Source organism: Monodon monoceros, unplaced genomic scaffold (genome assembly GCF_005190385.1).
Source record: "Monodon monoceros isolate NGI ecotype Baffin Bay Population unplaced genomic scaffold, NGI_Narwhal_1 Super_Scaffold_9, whole genome shotgun sequence".
NCBI classification, from domain to species: Eukaryota; Metazoa; Chordata; class Mammalia; order Artiodactyla; family Monodontidae; genus Monodon; species Monodon monoceros.
In genome coordinates, this window is record NW_021703786.1 from 46111008 (window position 1) to 46125116 (window position 14109).

General features: G+C 47.5%; 1 protein-coding gene across 1 annotated transcript in view; it reads right to left on the minus strand.

Moving 5' to 3' along the window:
• The window catches only part of DNAH2 (dynein axonemal heavy chain 2), an 85735-nt gene that overhangs the window by 35087 nt on the left and 36539 nt on the right, over positions 1 to 14109 (minus strand). The window contains exons 24-38 of the mRNA XM_029213407.1: positions 13767 to 13923; positions 13533 to 13615; positions 13262 to 13442; positions 12738 to 12876; positions 10163 to 10380; positions 9846 to 9947; positions 9390 to 9515; positions 8806 to 8916; positions 8308 to 8496; positions 7760 to 7863; positions 7470 to 7659; positions 6750 to 6930; positions 5886 to 6013; positions 5404 to 5556; positions 4996 to 5121 (exon numbers count right to left, since the gene is read on the minus strand). Of these exons, the coding sequence (XP_029069240.1) occupies positions 4996 to 5121; positions 5404 to 5556; positions 5886 to 6013; positions 6750 to 6930; positions 7470 to 7659; positions 7760 to 7863; positions 8308 to 8496; positions 8806 to 8916; positions 9390 to 9515; positions 9846 to 9947; positions 10163 to 10380; positions 12738 to 12876; positions 13262 to 13442; positions 13533 to 13615; positions 13767 to 13923 (2188 nt within the window). The remainder of the gene's footprint in view (positions 1 to 4995; positions 5122 to 5403; positions 5557 to 5885; positions 6014 to 6749; positions 6931 to 7469; positions 7660 to 7759; positions 7864 to 8307; positions 8497 to 8805; positions 8917 to 9389; positions 9516 to 9845; positions 9948 to 10162; positions 10381 to 12737; positions 12877 to 13261; positions 13443 to 13532; positions 13616 to 13766; positions 13924 to 14109) is intronic.

A 14109-nucleotide genomic window follows, 5' to 3' on the forward strand; every position in this document is an offset into this window, starting at 1 on the left:
ATGCATATAATGTTCTAATGTGTCAGGTCAAATCTGTTAAAAGCATTCAAATCCGTATCTTTTAAAAAAATATTTATTTACTTATTCATTTTATTTTTGGCCATGTCGGGTCTTAGTTGTGGCATGCGGGAACTTTCCCTGTGGGGCACAGGCTCTTTGTTGCAGTGCTCGGGCTTCTCTCTAGTTGTGGCACGCGGGCTCAGTGGTCGTGGCTTGCGGGCTTAGTTGCCCCATGGCATGTGGGATCTTAGTTCCCTGACCAGGGATCAAACCCATGTCCCCTGCATTGGAAGGCAGATTCTTAACCACTGGACCACCAGGGAAGTCCCTCAAATCTGTATCTTTATGGATTTTTTTTTTCTTTTTTTTGGCCACAACACACAACTTGTGGGATCTTAGTTCCTGGACCAGGATTGAACCCGGGCCACGGCAGTGAAAGCACTGAGTCCTAACCAGTGGACTGCCAGGAAACTCCCTTTATGGATTTTTTTATCCCCTTATTTTATCAATTTCTGAGAGAAGCATGTCAAGATTTCCCACTAGGGTTGTGGATTTATCAGTTTCTACTTTTAGTTCTGTCGATTTTGTTTTATGCATTTTCTAGCTCTATTATTAAGTGCATACAAATTTAGAATGCCATATCTTTCTGAGCATTGGCCCTTTTATCATTATGAAATGTCCCCCTTTATCTTTAATATTCTTCTTGCCATAAAGTCTACTTTGCCTGATATCAGTAGAGTTAACATTGTGATCAGAAAATGTGTTCTGAATAAATTCCCTTGAAATTTTTGAGGCAGATTTATGACCTTTACATGGTCAAGTAACCTAAATATTCTATGTATGCTTGAAAAACATGGTTATTCTTCAGTTATTGAATGCAACTGCTGTCAATGTCTTGATTAACTCAAGATTGATTGTGTTGTTCAAATCTTCTTTAACAAAACTGATTTTTAGTCTGCTTGGCCTATCAGTTACTGAGAGATGTGAAGAGCGCCACTACGATTGTAGATTTGTCTATTTCTCTTTGAAATTCTGAAAAATTTTGTTCTATTTATTTTGAGGCCATATTATTAGATGCATGCAAATTTAGAATTGTTGTATCTTCCTGGTGAATTGAACTTTTTATTATTATGAAGCGACTCTATTTCTGGTAATTCATTTTGCCTTAAGATCTATGTTGTCTGATATTGCTACCCCAGCTTCCTTTTGATTAGTGTCTACCTGATGTATTTTTCTAGTCTTTGACTCTCCACCCTTTGTCTTTACGTTTTACATGTGTCTCTTGTAAACAGTATTAAATATTAGTATAACAATGTATATGATTCAATACATGATTATTTTTCCTTTCCTGCACAACTTTTTGGTTTTCCCTAGGGGCTAATAGTTGCTCTGGTTTTTTGTTTGCTTAGTTTTTAATATACTGATCTTTAACTCAACTCCAAACTCTGCCAGTTGAGTAAGTCTCTCAAAACTTTTATTCTCATCAGGTATCGATTTCCTCTTCTTAAAGAAGTCTGGGGACTTCCCTGGTGGTCCAGTGGTGCAGAGTCCACCTTACAACGCAGGGGACGTGGGTTCGATCCCTGGTCAGGGAACTAAAGTTCCACATGCCACGGGGCAACTAAGCCCACACGCCAGAACTACTGAGCTCGCGTGCCTCAACTAGAGAGCCTGCATGCTGCAAACTACAGAGCCCACACGTTCTGGAGCCCTGGAGCCCACATGCCACAGCTAGAAAAGAGAAAGAGCCGTGCACCACAACGAAAGGTCCCGCACGCCTCAACAAAGATCTCATGTGCTGCAACTAAGACCCAAAGCAGCCAAAACTAAATAAAATAAATAAATAAATCATAATTTTTAAAAAATCTTAAAAAAAAAAAAAAAGAAGTCTGCCTGAACCTTCAGCTTTGCTTCAGTTTGGATTGGCTTCTCTCTTTGTCTGGTGCACAACTGTCGTCCCGTGTCCTCTATCTTCCTCTTTCTTGGAATGCTCCTGCACTGTGGTAGAGCACATCCTCTGGTAGCTTTCTGAGAAAAGGATGCAGTGGAGGTAATTTTTTTTTTTTTTTTTGAGAGTCTGCTTGTCTGAAACATCTCTGATCTAGCTTCCTATGTGACAGGTTGTCTGGGTATAGCATTTGAGGTTGGAAATAATTTTCCTTCAGAATGTTGAAGCCTGCTTCATTGTTTACAGAGCCAATATTGCTATTGAGAAGTCCAACATTCTAATTCTTGATCTTTTGCATGTCATCTCTTTTTCTTCTCCCTTTTTGGAAGCTTGTTAAATCTTCTCCTTTTCCTAGTGTTTTAAAATTTCACAATGCTGGGCCTTGATAAGGATTTGTTTTATCTATTATGTCATGCATTTATAGATCCTTTAATTATGGAAACTTAGATGCTACAGTTCTGGGGATTCTTCGTGAATTGTTTCATTACTGATCCTGGCCTCCTCCATTCCCTCTGTTCCTACTTTTTTTGGAACTGCTGGTATTTCAGTGTTGTCTTTCCTAGACTGGCACTTGAATCTTAATCTCTTTCCCGCTTTGTCTGCTCTGCTCTACTCTCTGGAATATTCCTTTTCCAATAGCATTTCATCAGTACTTCATGGATACAATACCTTAATCTTCTCTCTGAGTATACTAATGATAGATTTATTTTAAAAACTTTTCTTCTCTCTGCATTATCTATTTTCTCCAGTTTGCTTTTTCCTATTTGTTTTGGCTGCTTTCATGTTAGAGGCCTTCCTCAGATGTGTGGTGAGCCTTGGTTTTCGGCTCATATACAAGGGTGGAGGACTAAAGAGCTGAATGGAAGCTCTGAGTGTGTGAGTGGGGCCTGTAGACTGTGAGTGTCACTGTAGATGATTTATCTGGGACTTTCGTGGGGAAATTTCCATTGTCGATGTCTTGTTCGTTCCTCTTGGGACAGAGAGATTCCCCAGAGAGAACCCTTCTAATTTCCTGGCTGGCTGGCTGCCGGCATTCTGGGGGCTTCAGAGAAGGCTAAGGGTCTCAGCATTCAATGTGCAAACATTCACTTAATCCCCATTTTTAATAGAGTTTTCTCCCGCCCTCAACTATACCATGTGTCCCCCAGACCAGAGACCTACTATCGTTACCCTCTAGTCTTCCACCAAAGTGGGAGAGGCACGGCTATCCAGGGTCGCAGAGAAGGGGAGACCTGCTCCCAAGACTGTTTGCTGCCAATCCTTCTCGTTTCAGCTACACCTCCTTTACTCACTCCCCCCGCCTACTCCCAACTCACAATTCTCCCCACTTCCAGCCTCTCAGGTTTGCTGAGTAAGTCACAACTTGATTCATTTATTTCCCATGTCACAATTTTGCTGTCATTGCCTCTCCCATTCTCCCCATCCTTTCGGGTATAGATGCCTTATTTGTAAAAATCTCTTTAGAGTAGTTGTAGCAGGTTTTCAAAAGGAAACAAAATTGTTTTTAATCCACCTTTTTATCTGGAAGTCCTCCCTGTGAGTTGCTGGATTTTTAACATTTCAATTATAATATTTTTTCATTTGTAGGAATGCTGTTGGTTCTTTTCAATCCTACTTTGTTTAGAAGTCTCTTGTTCCTGGATCACAGTTTCAAGCTCCTCTCTTGTTTCTTTATTTTTACTTATTTCTTTATTTATTTTGCTGTGCTGTGCGGCTTGCCCTTGCGGGATCTTAGCTCCCCGACCAGGGATCAAACCCTTGCCCTTGGCAGTGAAAGTGCAGAGTCCTAACCACTGGACCACCAGGGAATTCCCCTCTCTTATTTCTTTAAACATATTAAATTTAGTTATTTCTAGAATTCTGTGCTGATTATTTTCCATGTTTGAAGTCTTTGTGGATCTGATTCTGTTTTGTTGTTCTTCGGCATCCCATTCATAGTATCTTGTTTCCTTGTGTGTTTTGTGATTTTTGACCAGAAGCTGCTCATTTTCTTGGACTTTTATGAGAATTCTTTGAGGCTTAAGTTGAAGCTTCATTATTCTAGAAATAATTTGCATTTGCTTCTGCCAGTCACTTGGGGGAGACACTAACAAACTGGAAGTACTTTAAGTTCTAAATTTGAGATTTGGGGCATTACACATTAAAATAAATTATGACCAGGAACCATGTGAGGGCTGACTTGTGGTTAGGAAATCTCAAAGGAGATTTTGCCCCTTCCTCTCATCATCAAAGGTCATGACAAGCATGTTTCTTTACTGCATGGACCCTCGTCAGTGGTGGGTTTCTCATTTTCCCACTTACTGAAGGTGTTTTCCCTTGTGGACGGAAGTTTATGCATGACTGGGTTTTCTGTTATACCTCAAAATGTGGGCTGCTTCATCTCCTACCCCCAGTGCCTTAAGTTCAACAAAAACTTTCGGGGAGAAATCCAGCTTTCTCATTCACTTGCCTCCCTGCTTTTACTCCCCCTCCTCATCCCAGGATTCTTTCTTTCTTGCCAGTTTAGCAATACATTTTAAAAGATGTATTTTTATATTTTTATCCAGCATTTTAGTGGTTTCAACCGAAAGAATCATTCAGGGTATCTAAACTACCATACTGCCAGAGAAGAAAATTCCTACACTTTCTAAAATGCTCCTTCCCTGGCCTCTTCCATCCCACTCCTCTCGCATTTCAAAGAGCTCCTAGCAGTCTCTCCTCAAAACTCCCTGAATGAGAAGAGAGGTAGAGAAAGGAGAGGGCTACCAGGTAGAAAGTAGAGAGGCCAGGGGATCAGCGGTCTCAGTGAAGTCAAGGAACTGATGAGTAGAAGTACCTGAGCAGCTGAGTCAGGGAGTAGGGAGTTGAGGTGAGAAAGTAGAATGTTTGAATAGGCCTGTATGGTTTTATAGATAAGGAAGCCCAAAGAGAGGCCAACTGTGTTGCTCAAAGTCACAGCCAGTGAATGGACAGCTAGTGAAGGACAGAACAAGGCCTGGAGGCCAGGTGTCCTGTTTCCAGACCCACATTCACACATGAGGTCAGGGAGAGTCTTGAGGAACAAATACCTTGCCGTAGTCAATGACCGGCAGCTCGATGCTGGGGAATAGATCTTGCACGATGGCATTGAAGAGTGGCACGTCCACTGAAGTTAGCTTGGCGATGTTCATGTCTCTCATCGAGAGCAGCAGAACCTGAATGGGGAAAGACAGAGACTCAGGCTCGCGAAGCCAGGGCCGAGGTACTCATTAGGCCCTTCCTCTCCAACTGGGTGAGAGGCAGGAGCTAAGAACAGTGGATACATCCGAGCTAGTCTTTGGCGATAGGACAGGTGGAACTCAGGCAACACCTGAGGGGAGGGGCAGGAGGGTGGGAAACCTAAGCCTGCAAAAGTAAGGATCTCAAAAACTTCAGTGAAGGTGCATAGGACCAGTGACAATGGAGGTTAAGGTCCATCGGTTGTGTCCTCAATCTACCTCTTCATCAGACAGATCCGGCTGCAGGCGGCGCTTCTTGCCAGCGCAGTGCAGGAGGGAGGTGAGGGCACGTAGGCCAAAGTCATAATGGTCCTGTCTGGAGAGCTGCTGCATGGCCAGCGAGTAAAGTGTGTACACCTTCTTGGCCAGAATCTGGAGAACAAAATAGAGGAGGAAACAATCCATCTCCCCACCAATCCCTCTGCTTCATCTAGGGACAGTTACAGATCCAAGAAGCTAGGTCCCGGGACTTGGAGCAGCTGGGAAGTGCTCTATGCACAATTCTAATGAGAAGATCCTGTGAATCGTGCCATCAAGGACTAGTGACACCATAGAGGGGAGACCTCCCTCCATATCCTACTGACAGCCATGTAAGTTCCTTGTAGGATAAACTGATTATGAGGCCTCCAGGGGGTTCTCCGGTCCAGAGAATAATCACGGAAGGGAAATAAAGTGTTGGAGACAAGAGATTACCAGAATACCTTGCAGTTGCCAAATCCTTCCCCAAAGAGAATGATTTCTGCAATGAGGGTAGCATCGGGCACCACCATGGCAACTGGACGGAACATGGATTTAAGATTATCAGGAAGCTCTGTGCGACCAGCATAGCCTGGAAAACAGCACCATTTATTCAGAATCCATACTGCTTCCCAAAGACCTACTTCCTAATCAGTCCCATTTTCCCCATCCCCAGCTCCATCCCTAACTCTCTCCCCAGCTCCAACTCTGAGACCTCTTCCTTTCTCATCTCAGCCCTGGCTCTTCCCACACCACTTTGCTCTTCTTTCCTACCCCTGGTCCTTTCCTTAACCTTCTGCATGGCCCTGATTCAAACTCAAATCACAGAGCTGTCAAGTTCCCATCTCTCCAAGTTCCATGTATAACTCACGTTAGTGCTAATAGAAATCGCACCTGTTTATCTGATTCTTTCAGTACCAGAACCTTTCCTGTTTTCTCCTAGTTCCTTCCCCCAGAGCTGTTCTCAGGCACCAGTAATGAGAGACCCTAGGCCCTGCACTTTGGGGGAGGTTCTCCCATTCGGCAAAAGGGATGGCAGACACACCAGAACTCTGGGAGCTAGTCCAACAAAAGAAGATGGCTAAGCACTTTAAAAGACTAGGGCTACATATATGCCTGCAAGCTGTTATTAATCCCTTTAGGGAGAACAGTAAGATTGCCACCCCTTCTCCCAGAAATGTGTATGTTTATCCTTCTCTCACACTTTATGGTCTTTAGCCACATTTCACTTGGCTAAAAACACTGGCAGGGGGTGGGGGGATGCACAGTTATTTGCCCTGAACACTCAGTTCTCCCCGCAGGAGTCCCATCCACTCCCAGGCCCTTACCAGGGTTCATGGTGATGAAGATCCCACAGGACCACACCAGATTTATTTCAAAGCCCTCAAAATAGAAGCGGGTGAGGCCGGCAGCCAGGGCTGAGAGGATGGACAGGATCTGCTGGGCCACCACGGATAGCACTTCCACGTTGATGCGGTTAAACTCATCAAAGCAGCCCCAGGCGCCCATCTGTGGGTGGGGGGGAGTTGCTGGGAGCAAGAAAAGTACCCCCAGACTGGGAGAAACTAAAAATTGTGACTAACATATTCTCCCTGAAATGTTTGGATAGGAGCAGCAGCCTCTAAAATGAATGTGTGTGTGTGTGTGCACACGCGCGTGCGTGTGTGTGTGTGTGTGTGTGTGTGTGTGTGTGGTGGAGGGGGCCCCGTAGCACTGTTGTGGTTTCTGGCCAGAACTTTCCATCAGACAGGAAGGATCTAGGGGAATGCCTGAGAGGTGTGGGTGGGAAAGTGACCAGGGTAGGGAACTTGTGGGTGTTGAGCAACTCCAGTGTGCATGAGTTATTGAATCCTTACATAATCTTGTGATTTTGCAAATAAGCAAAGCGAAGCTCAGGGAGGCGCAGGGATTTCCCCAGTTGTAAGAACTAAATGAGGCGATGCAGTGTCGTCAGCTACAAAGCACTGAAACAGATCTGGGTTTCAGCTGATTTTCTAGAACTAAAAGATATTGAAGGGGCCTCCTGGCCAGGCTGGCAGGATGCTAACCTGGGCCAGGCCTGAGTACATCCGGCCCATGGACTTATAGTCCAGACCCTCAGAGCAGTTGACCACGATGACATATATGCCGAGGGCCTTGCCCAGGTCCTTGACGGTCTCGGTCTTCCCTGTGCCTGCGGGACCTTTGGGGGATCCACCTCGATGCAGGTGCAGGGCCGTGGTCAGCGTCATGTAACACCTGGGGATGGAGGACAGGACTCAAGCCGGACTCCTGGAAGCCTTGGCTCGGCATTCGCTGCCCCTACCCCAAGCCCCTTGTTTGCCTCCCCATGGCCGACCTGTCTGTCAGCGGGGTGATGACAAGCCGGCCAGAGTTACCCAAGTACTCATAACCATACTGGAACTGTGTGTTGGTCTGGCGGATCATACAGTCGTCGAGATCCTAGGGAAACAGGGCAGAGTAAGAGAGGGGCGGGCTTGGAGGAAGACACAGAGCTGCAGCGATGGCTGACAGGAGGACTGGAAGCGGCAGGGGAGTTGCAGGGAGAAGGCTGGGGGCTCCGTTCAGAGTTAGGAGGAGGGGCGGGCTTACGGCCAAGATGGACACTGGGGGTCACGCTGCACGTGTCCAGCCCAAACTACTGCAGCAGCTGCTTGGAGTCTTTCTGAGTGCCATCAAGTGACACCCAGCGTGGGCACTCCCTGGAAAAGCGCCACTTGCCACTCCTTACTTGGCAGATTCGAGAGAGAGTTACCAGCTGGATTAGGGTGCTGTGATAGGACTAAGGGTCGGGTTGGGATATTACTGTATTTAGAGAACATGAATTTAGTTAAAGCATTAGGATCGGGTTTAGGGTACGGGAGTGGGAAGCTGGCCCTTCGGCACCTTCTCCCAGTAGAAGCGCAGTTGGCTGAGCCAGTCGAAGGAGCTGACGTCCATGAGGCCACTCTTGTAAAGCTTCTCCAACACGTCCCGGGCATGGACTTCTATCGTCACCAGAGCCACAATTTTAAGGCGCATAATCTTGGTCAGGTTCCCCCTGATAGCTTCCGAGTACTTACTCAGTATTGACACCTGCGGAACGAGGTGCCAGAGAAGAAGGTGGCCCGAGCAATGCCACCAAACCCTAATCACGCCTCGTCCCAGCATCATTCCACATCCAACCGCAATGCTGACCCCACCCCCACTGCAGCTCCTGGCCCCCAACATCACCACAGGGAGACGTACTTCTGACCCACCCAACCTCTTCTTGCTGGACGCCTCCCATAACGCACCCTCGTTCGGACCCTTTCCCACCAGCTCATCGCTAATTCTGACCCAATGTATTGCCCCCTTCCTCCAGCTCTAACTCCAGGCCTCTCCCGTCCTGGCAGGGCTCCCCACCTGCTTCTTCTTCATGACCTTGAGGATTTTCTTGTCTCCCCGCTCCTTAGCCGTCAGCAGGCACGTGGTGACATCAGCCGTCCACTGGATCTGACTGGCAGTGATCACCACCTGGGGCACGTGTAGAGGCTCTATTCCAAAGCCCTGTCCCTGGCCACACACACAGCCCGGCTCCCAAAACCCAGCTTCTTCTGGGACCAGCTGCTACTCCTCTCACTACGCCTAAACTGCTCTGAAGGATGGGCACGTGCCCAAGTCAGGAGCTGAGGGTCCACGGTGCAGGCTTCTGGGGCCACAGCCCAGAACAGGGGCCAGGAAACCTGCCTTTAGTGCGACTCAAGATTCTGTCCTTAGGGACTTCCCTGGTGGTCCAGTGGCTAAGACTCCACGCTCCCAGTGCAGGGGGCCTGGGTGCGATCCCTGGTCAGGGAACTAGATCCCACATGCTGCAACTAAGACCCGATGCAGCCAAATAAATAAATAAATATTTAAAAGAAAAAAAGAAGAAGATCCTGTCTTTACACTGGCTGCTTCCTTTCGGCTGGGTCCTCCTTGTTCCCTCATTTCCATTGACCCCAGCTCACCTGGCCAGCCCACTCCTTCACCCACTTGTCCCTCTTGTTAAGAAACTTCTTGAGGGCCAGGCGGCAGTTCCGGAGAAGGTCCCGGAGGGTCACCCTCATGGTCCGCTCCACATCACCAAGCCAGGACTGGGGGGAGGTAGGAACAGGGTGGCTCGCCCTAAGGGCCAGAGTCAGGAGTCCCCAGAGTGAAGGTGCTTGGGAAACAGGACTCCGGGGCTTTGGGGCCCAAGAGAAGAGCAGGAGCTGGGAAGCGGCCGGCCTGCGTCCCCGAGGGAAATGGAGACTAGGGGGCAGACTGTCCGACGTTCGGGTGCAGGGTAGAGGTTAAGGGTTTTAGGAATGGCAGGTGGGAGGGCAAAAAGTGACTAATATCCCTTCACAGAGATGCCCTCTCCTCACAGAGCCAAGCAAACTTAGAAGAGTCAGCTTGCTTCTTAGGCCCTCGTTGCAGCTCACCTCCACAGGTCCTTCTAGAAGTACCGAGTGGAGGAAATCGACATACTCGCCGTCGCCCGAGAACATTCCCACCGCTTCCCATTTGCTGCTGGGTCCCCCGACCTGCAGGAACAGGAAGCTCTTGAGCCCTTGGAGGGTAATATCTGCTCCTCCCCCCTCCCCTCTGTATTACCAATTCTAGAAAGTTCTGTCCCAGATACCCAGAATCATTATATCCCCCTCCTGCTGGGAGGGCACGGTCCCCTCCGAGGCCTTGAACACCTTGACGTCACCATCCCTCCCCTGCCCTCCTTCGCATCATGGCCACCTCTACTGACCTTCTGCATTCTCAGCAATTTGATGTTGTCAAAGCATTTTTTGAGGTGTGGCTGCACAGCCTCTGGGTTGCGGGACTGGCCCAGAATCTCCAGGAGGTCATCGCTGGACAAGAAGTAGAAGCGGGGGAAAATATGGCGCTTGGTCTCTAAATACATATCCAGAGACTTCTGGATGTCTTCCAGGATTGTGTTCATTTCTATCAATGTGTCCAGGAGGCCTGGAGAAGAGAACAGTGAATGATATTTGGTGGCCCTTGTACCATTGCCCTGAGTAGATCTGGAGCCTCCAACTATATCCGCTTTGCCAGCTCTTGAGTATTGGGGCACAGACTGCCATATGGTTTTTGGAAGCAGATGCAGTGTCCCCAGTCACTCTTTTCCCATCCTCTTCATTAATTCATTATTAAGTATTCATTATACACTATTGTACGCATTATACATTACGTATTAATTATACAATTCCATTAATATAACTACATCTCCCATCAGTCCTTTCCCGCCAAAGAAGTGGGGCTCTGCCGATCATCCCAAGAGCTTCTGAAAATTAGAGCTTGTTCTGCACATAAACAATTCAACAAGTTAAAACATTAGATTTGGGACTTCCCTGCTGGTGCAGTGGTTAGGAATCCACCTGCCAATGCAGGGCACAAGGGTTTGAGCCCTGGTCGAGGAAGATCCCACATGCCGTGGAGCAGCTAAGCCCGTGCGCCACAACTGCTGAGCCTGCACTCTAGAGCCCGTGAGCCACAACTACTGAGCCCACGTGCCACAGCTACTGAAGCCCGCGCCCCCTAGAGCTGGTGCTCCACAGTAAGAGAAGCCACCGCAATGAGAAGCCCACACACTGCAACAAAGAGTAGCCCCCGTTCACCACAACTAGAGAAAGCTCGTGTGCAGCAACGAAGACCCAATGCAGCCAAAAATAAATAAATTGAAAAAAACCCATTAGATTTAAATACATATCACACGCACACAATGAAAGGGGTCTGCAGTCACTGGGGTTGCCAGTGTCCCTCGTGACAGAGCTAAAAGAGCGCTAGAGAGAATTCCCTGGCGGTCCAGTGGTTGGGACTACGAGCTTCCACTGCAGGGGGTGCGGTTCCGACCCCTGGTTGGGGAACTAAGATCCCACAAGCTGTGCGGCGTGGCCAAACAAACAAACAAAAAGAGCACTAGATTGGGAGGCAGACGGTGGCCATCCAAACTGCGGCTCTTTCACTTAATTAGCATTGTCGGTTAACCTCAGGGAGCTTTTACCTCTTTGTAAAATGGTAATGAGATCCACCTCAAAGAAAAATTCGAGACATAAGATAAAATGTGTTCCCATTTGTAGGTTCTTGATAATGTTAGTTTTCTCCCAGCACTAGATTTTGATTAGCTGATCTCCTGGTCTTCCAAGTTTCTAGCTTTCTGAAGAAAGCATGGATGTCACAGAGTCTGAACTCTGAGGTGACCCTCAGGCCTTCAAGTACAAAGCCTACAGGCTGTTAGAACTTTGAGCGACCACCCGAGTAGCCCCTGGAGACCACAGGGAGACCCGGTAGCAGTGGACCACACAGCTTTGTTCTGTGGGTTCAACGAAGAGATGGTTCTGCTTATAAATTGTTCTAAAATGTAATTATGTCAATTATCTCAAATATTATTTCTAAAAAATTCATGTTGTCACTCAATTTTGCACATCTTAATACTTATATTTTACCCGAGTAATTGAATAATAATTGGTTTTTGACGTGTATACTTAAGGTTCTTGGGAAAATGAAGAATTGTTAGATTGGCCCTTGGCAAAACAAAGAGGTCCTCCGTACCCCATGCCAAAACTCTTCTCAGGACATGCACTGTAGGTACCCGTCGCCAAACGCGACTTCCTGATTCTTTACCCCAATCGAGCACAATCAACCAGACCTCACTATGTGTACATCTCTCCCCCATCCCCTTACCCAATCCCCATGCCTACCAAAATGTCTACATTAAAGACTAGCTAATCTGATAAACCAATTAAAGTCACGGTAATAACAATAGCTCACAGTAACCAAAGGTTTTCTCTGTGCCCTTTAATGTGACAAGTGCTTTATTTGCATTATCTCATTTACCTGCATCATCTCATCGAATGAACCAGCTAGAGAAGAAGAGTGATTCCTCGATCAGTGTTTCTTGAGGCACAGTACTAATGATTGAGCACTAACTTTACGCCAGACACTGTACTGAGTGCTACATACTCCTCTATTATCCTTACAAAGACCCTGAGAAATAGCTATCGTTAACCCCACACACACTACAGGTGAGGAAACTGCAGTACGGAGGAAGCAAGCCGCCTGAGAGCACACAATCGGTAAGGCATGAGTCAGAGTTTGAACTCAGGTCTGTCTGATTCCACATCCCATCCTCTTAACCACTATACTGTACTCTGCTCAAATATGTGTTGAGTTTAATTTACGGAACTACTATTTAATGCTTAGAAGAGGTGGTGGTGATGGTAGGACAGCCAGGTGCAATGGTCAACCTTTCAGTAAATGAAGAATGTGGCCATGACTTCACATACGTATAGCACCAGCTGAGGTTACGTCAGGGCTCAGACCTGGATAGTGGGTGCTCCGGAGAGCATTGGGGTCCTTGTTCATCCGGTCCATGATGTCTTTCCAGTTGCCGTTGACCTGGTCAAATAAGCCTGATTCATTGGGCAGCTGCTTGCGGATGTCCTCTCCTAGGAAGATATTCTGAAGGGCCAAACAACTGGCGTGAGAGGCTGTTTCTCACACACTCTCCACACTCTGCTCCCTGCTCTCAGACCAGGAATGACAGTTGAGGAGAAGATAAAGAGCATCAGAACCAAAGGGCAAGATGCTCAAGTTCTAGAAGGAAACTTGGGATTGGGAGGCTAGGTATGTGGGTCCGAGAAGAAAAATGGAAAAAGAACAAAGGCTTTTCAAGGAGGGGGCTGAAGATGAGAGGTAATAACCAAGAGTCAGATGCCTAGGTCCCAGATGAAGAATGGCTTTGGAGGTGGGAAAACGGGGCCGATAACAGGGCAACTATCTAGGTCCTGTACAAATAAAGGAGTCAAAACAGCAGGTAGGGAGAGCTCGGGCAGTGAATCCTGACCTCTAGGTACATCCACTGACGCTGCACTGTGAGCACCACCTCAATAACTTCCAAAATGAGGGAGAGGCAGCGTTCCCAGTGGTCTACATCCTTCTCAAAGGCCTTGACAAAACGAGATGCCTTCATGGTAGACAGAGCCACCTGGTTATCTTCCAGCGCCTGAAATACTTCTTCTGTACCTCTGCGGTGGAAGGTATCAAAACCATAGTCCAGCCCCATCTGCCAAGCCTCGGTCCCCACTCTGCAGCCCAGGTCACACAGCCCTGTCTACCTGAGCCGGTGATGGCCCTTATCCTTGTAGGGGACTATGTCTAGCTGAATCACATCCCAGGTCTTGGCGATGTTTTGTAATGCCTGCAGAAAGAAATTGGGGAACAGATCAATCAGGTATTTAGTCCCCAAGGGTAATAGGAGCGGGGAGGGGCCATCAGATGATGAAAAGCTGGAAGCCTTTGTTCCAGGAAGCTTAGGAAATGAGGGACCATGGGAGAGGACTCTGTCGTACCAGCTCTAGAGCCAGCGCTCTGGTTGCTGAGGCAGAGATCTCCCCAATTTTCTCCACATGCTGATCCATCCCAAGCTCCACGATCCGCTCCAAGGTGAAGCTTTCAGATTCCTGATCAAACTCCCGTTGGACCTCATCCCTGACCTGATCCCAGTGCCTGCAGCCAGGGACAAAAGGTCAGATCAGGACGCTGGAACACCAGAGCCTACCGGAAAGTATCGGCATCACCCCCCAATGGCTTTCTCCCATTGGGATATTATGATTCCGTGTATTTATTAATTCACGATTCAACAGATATTTACTCAATAGCCTCTAACATACAATCTGAGGCACTGTGGGGAAT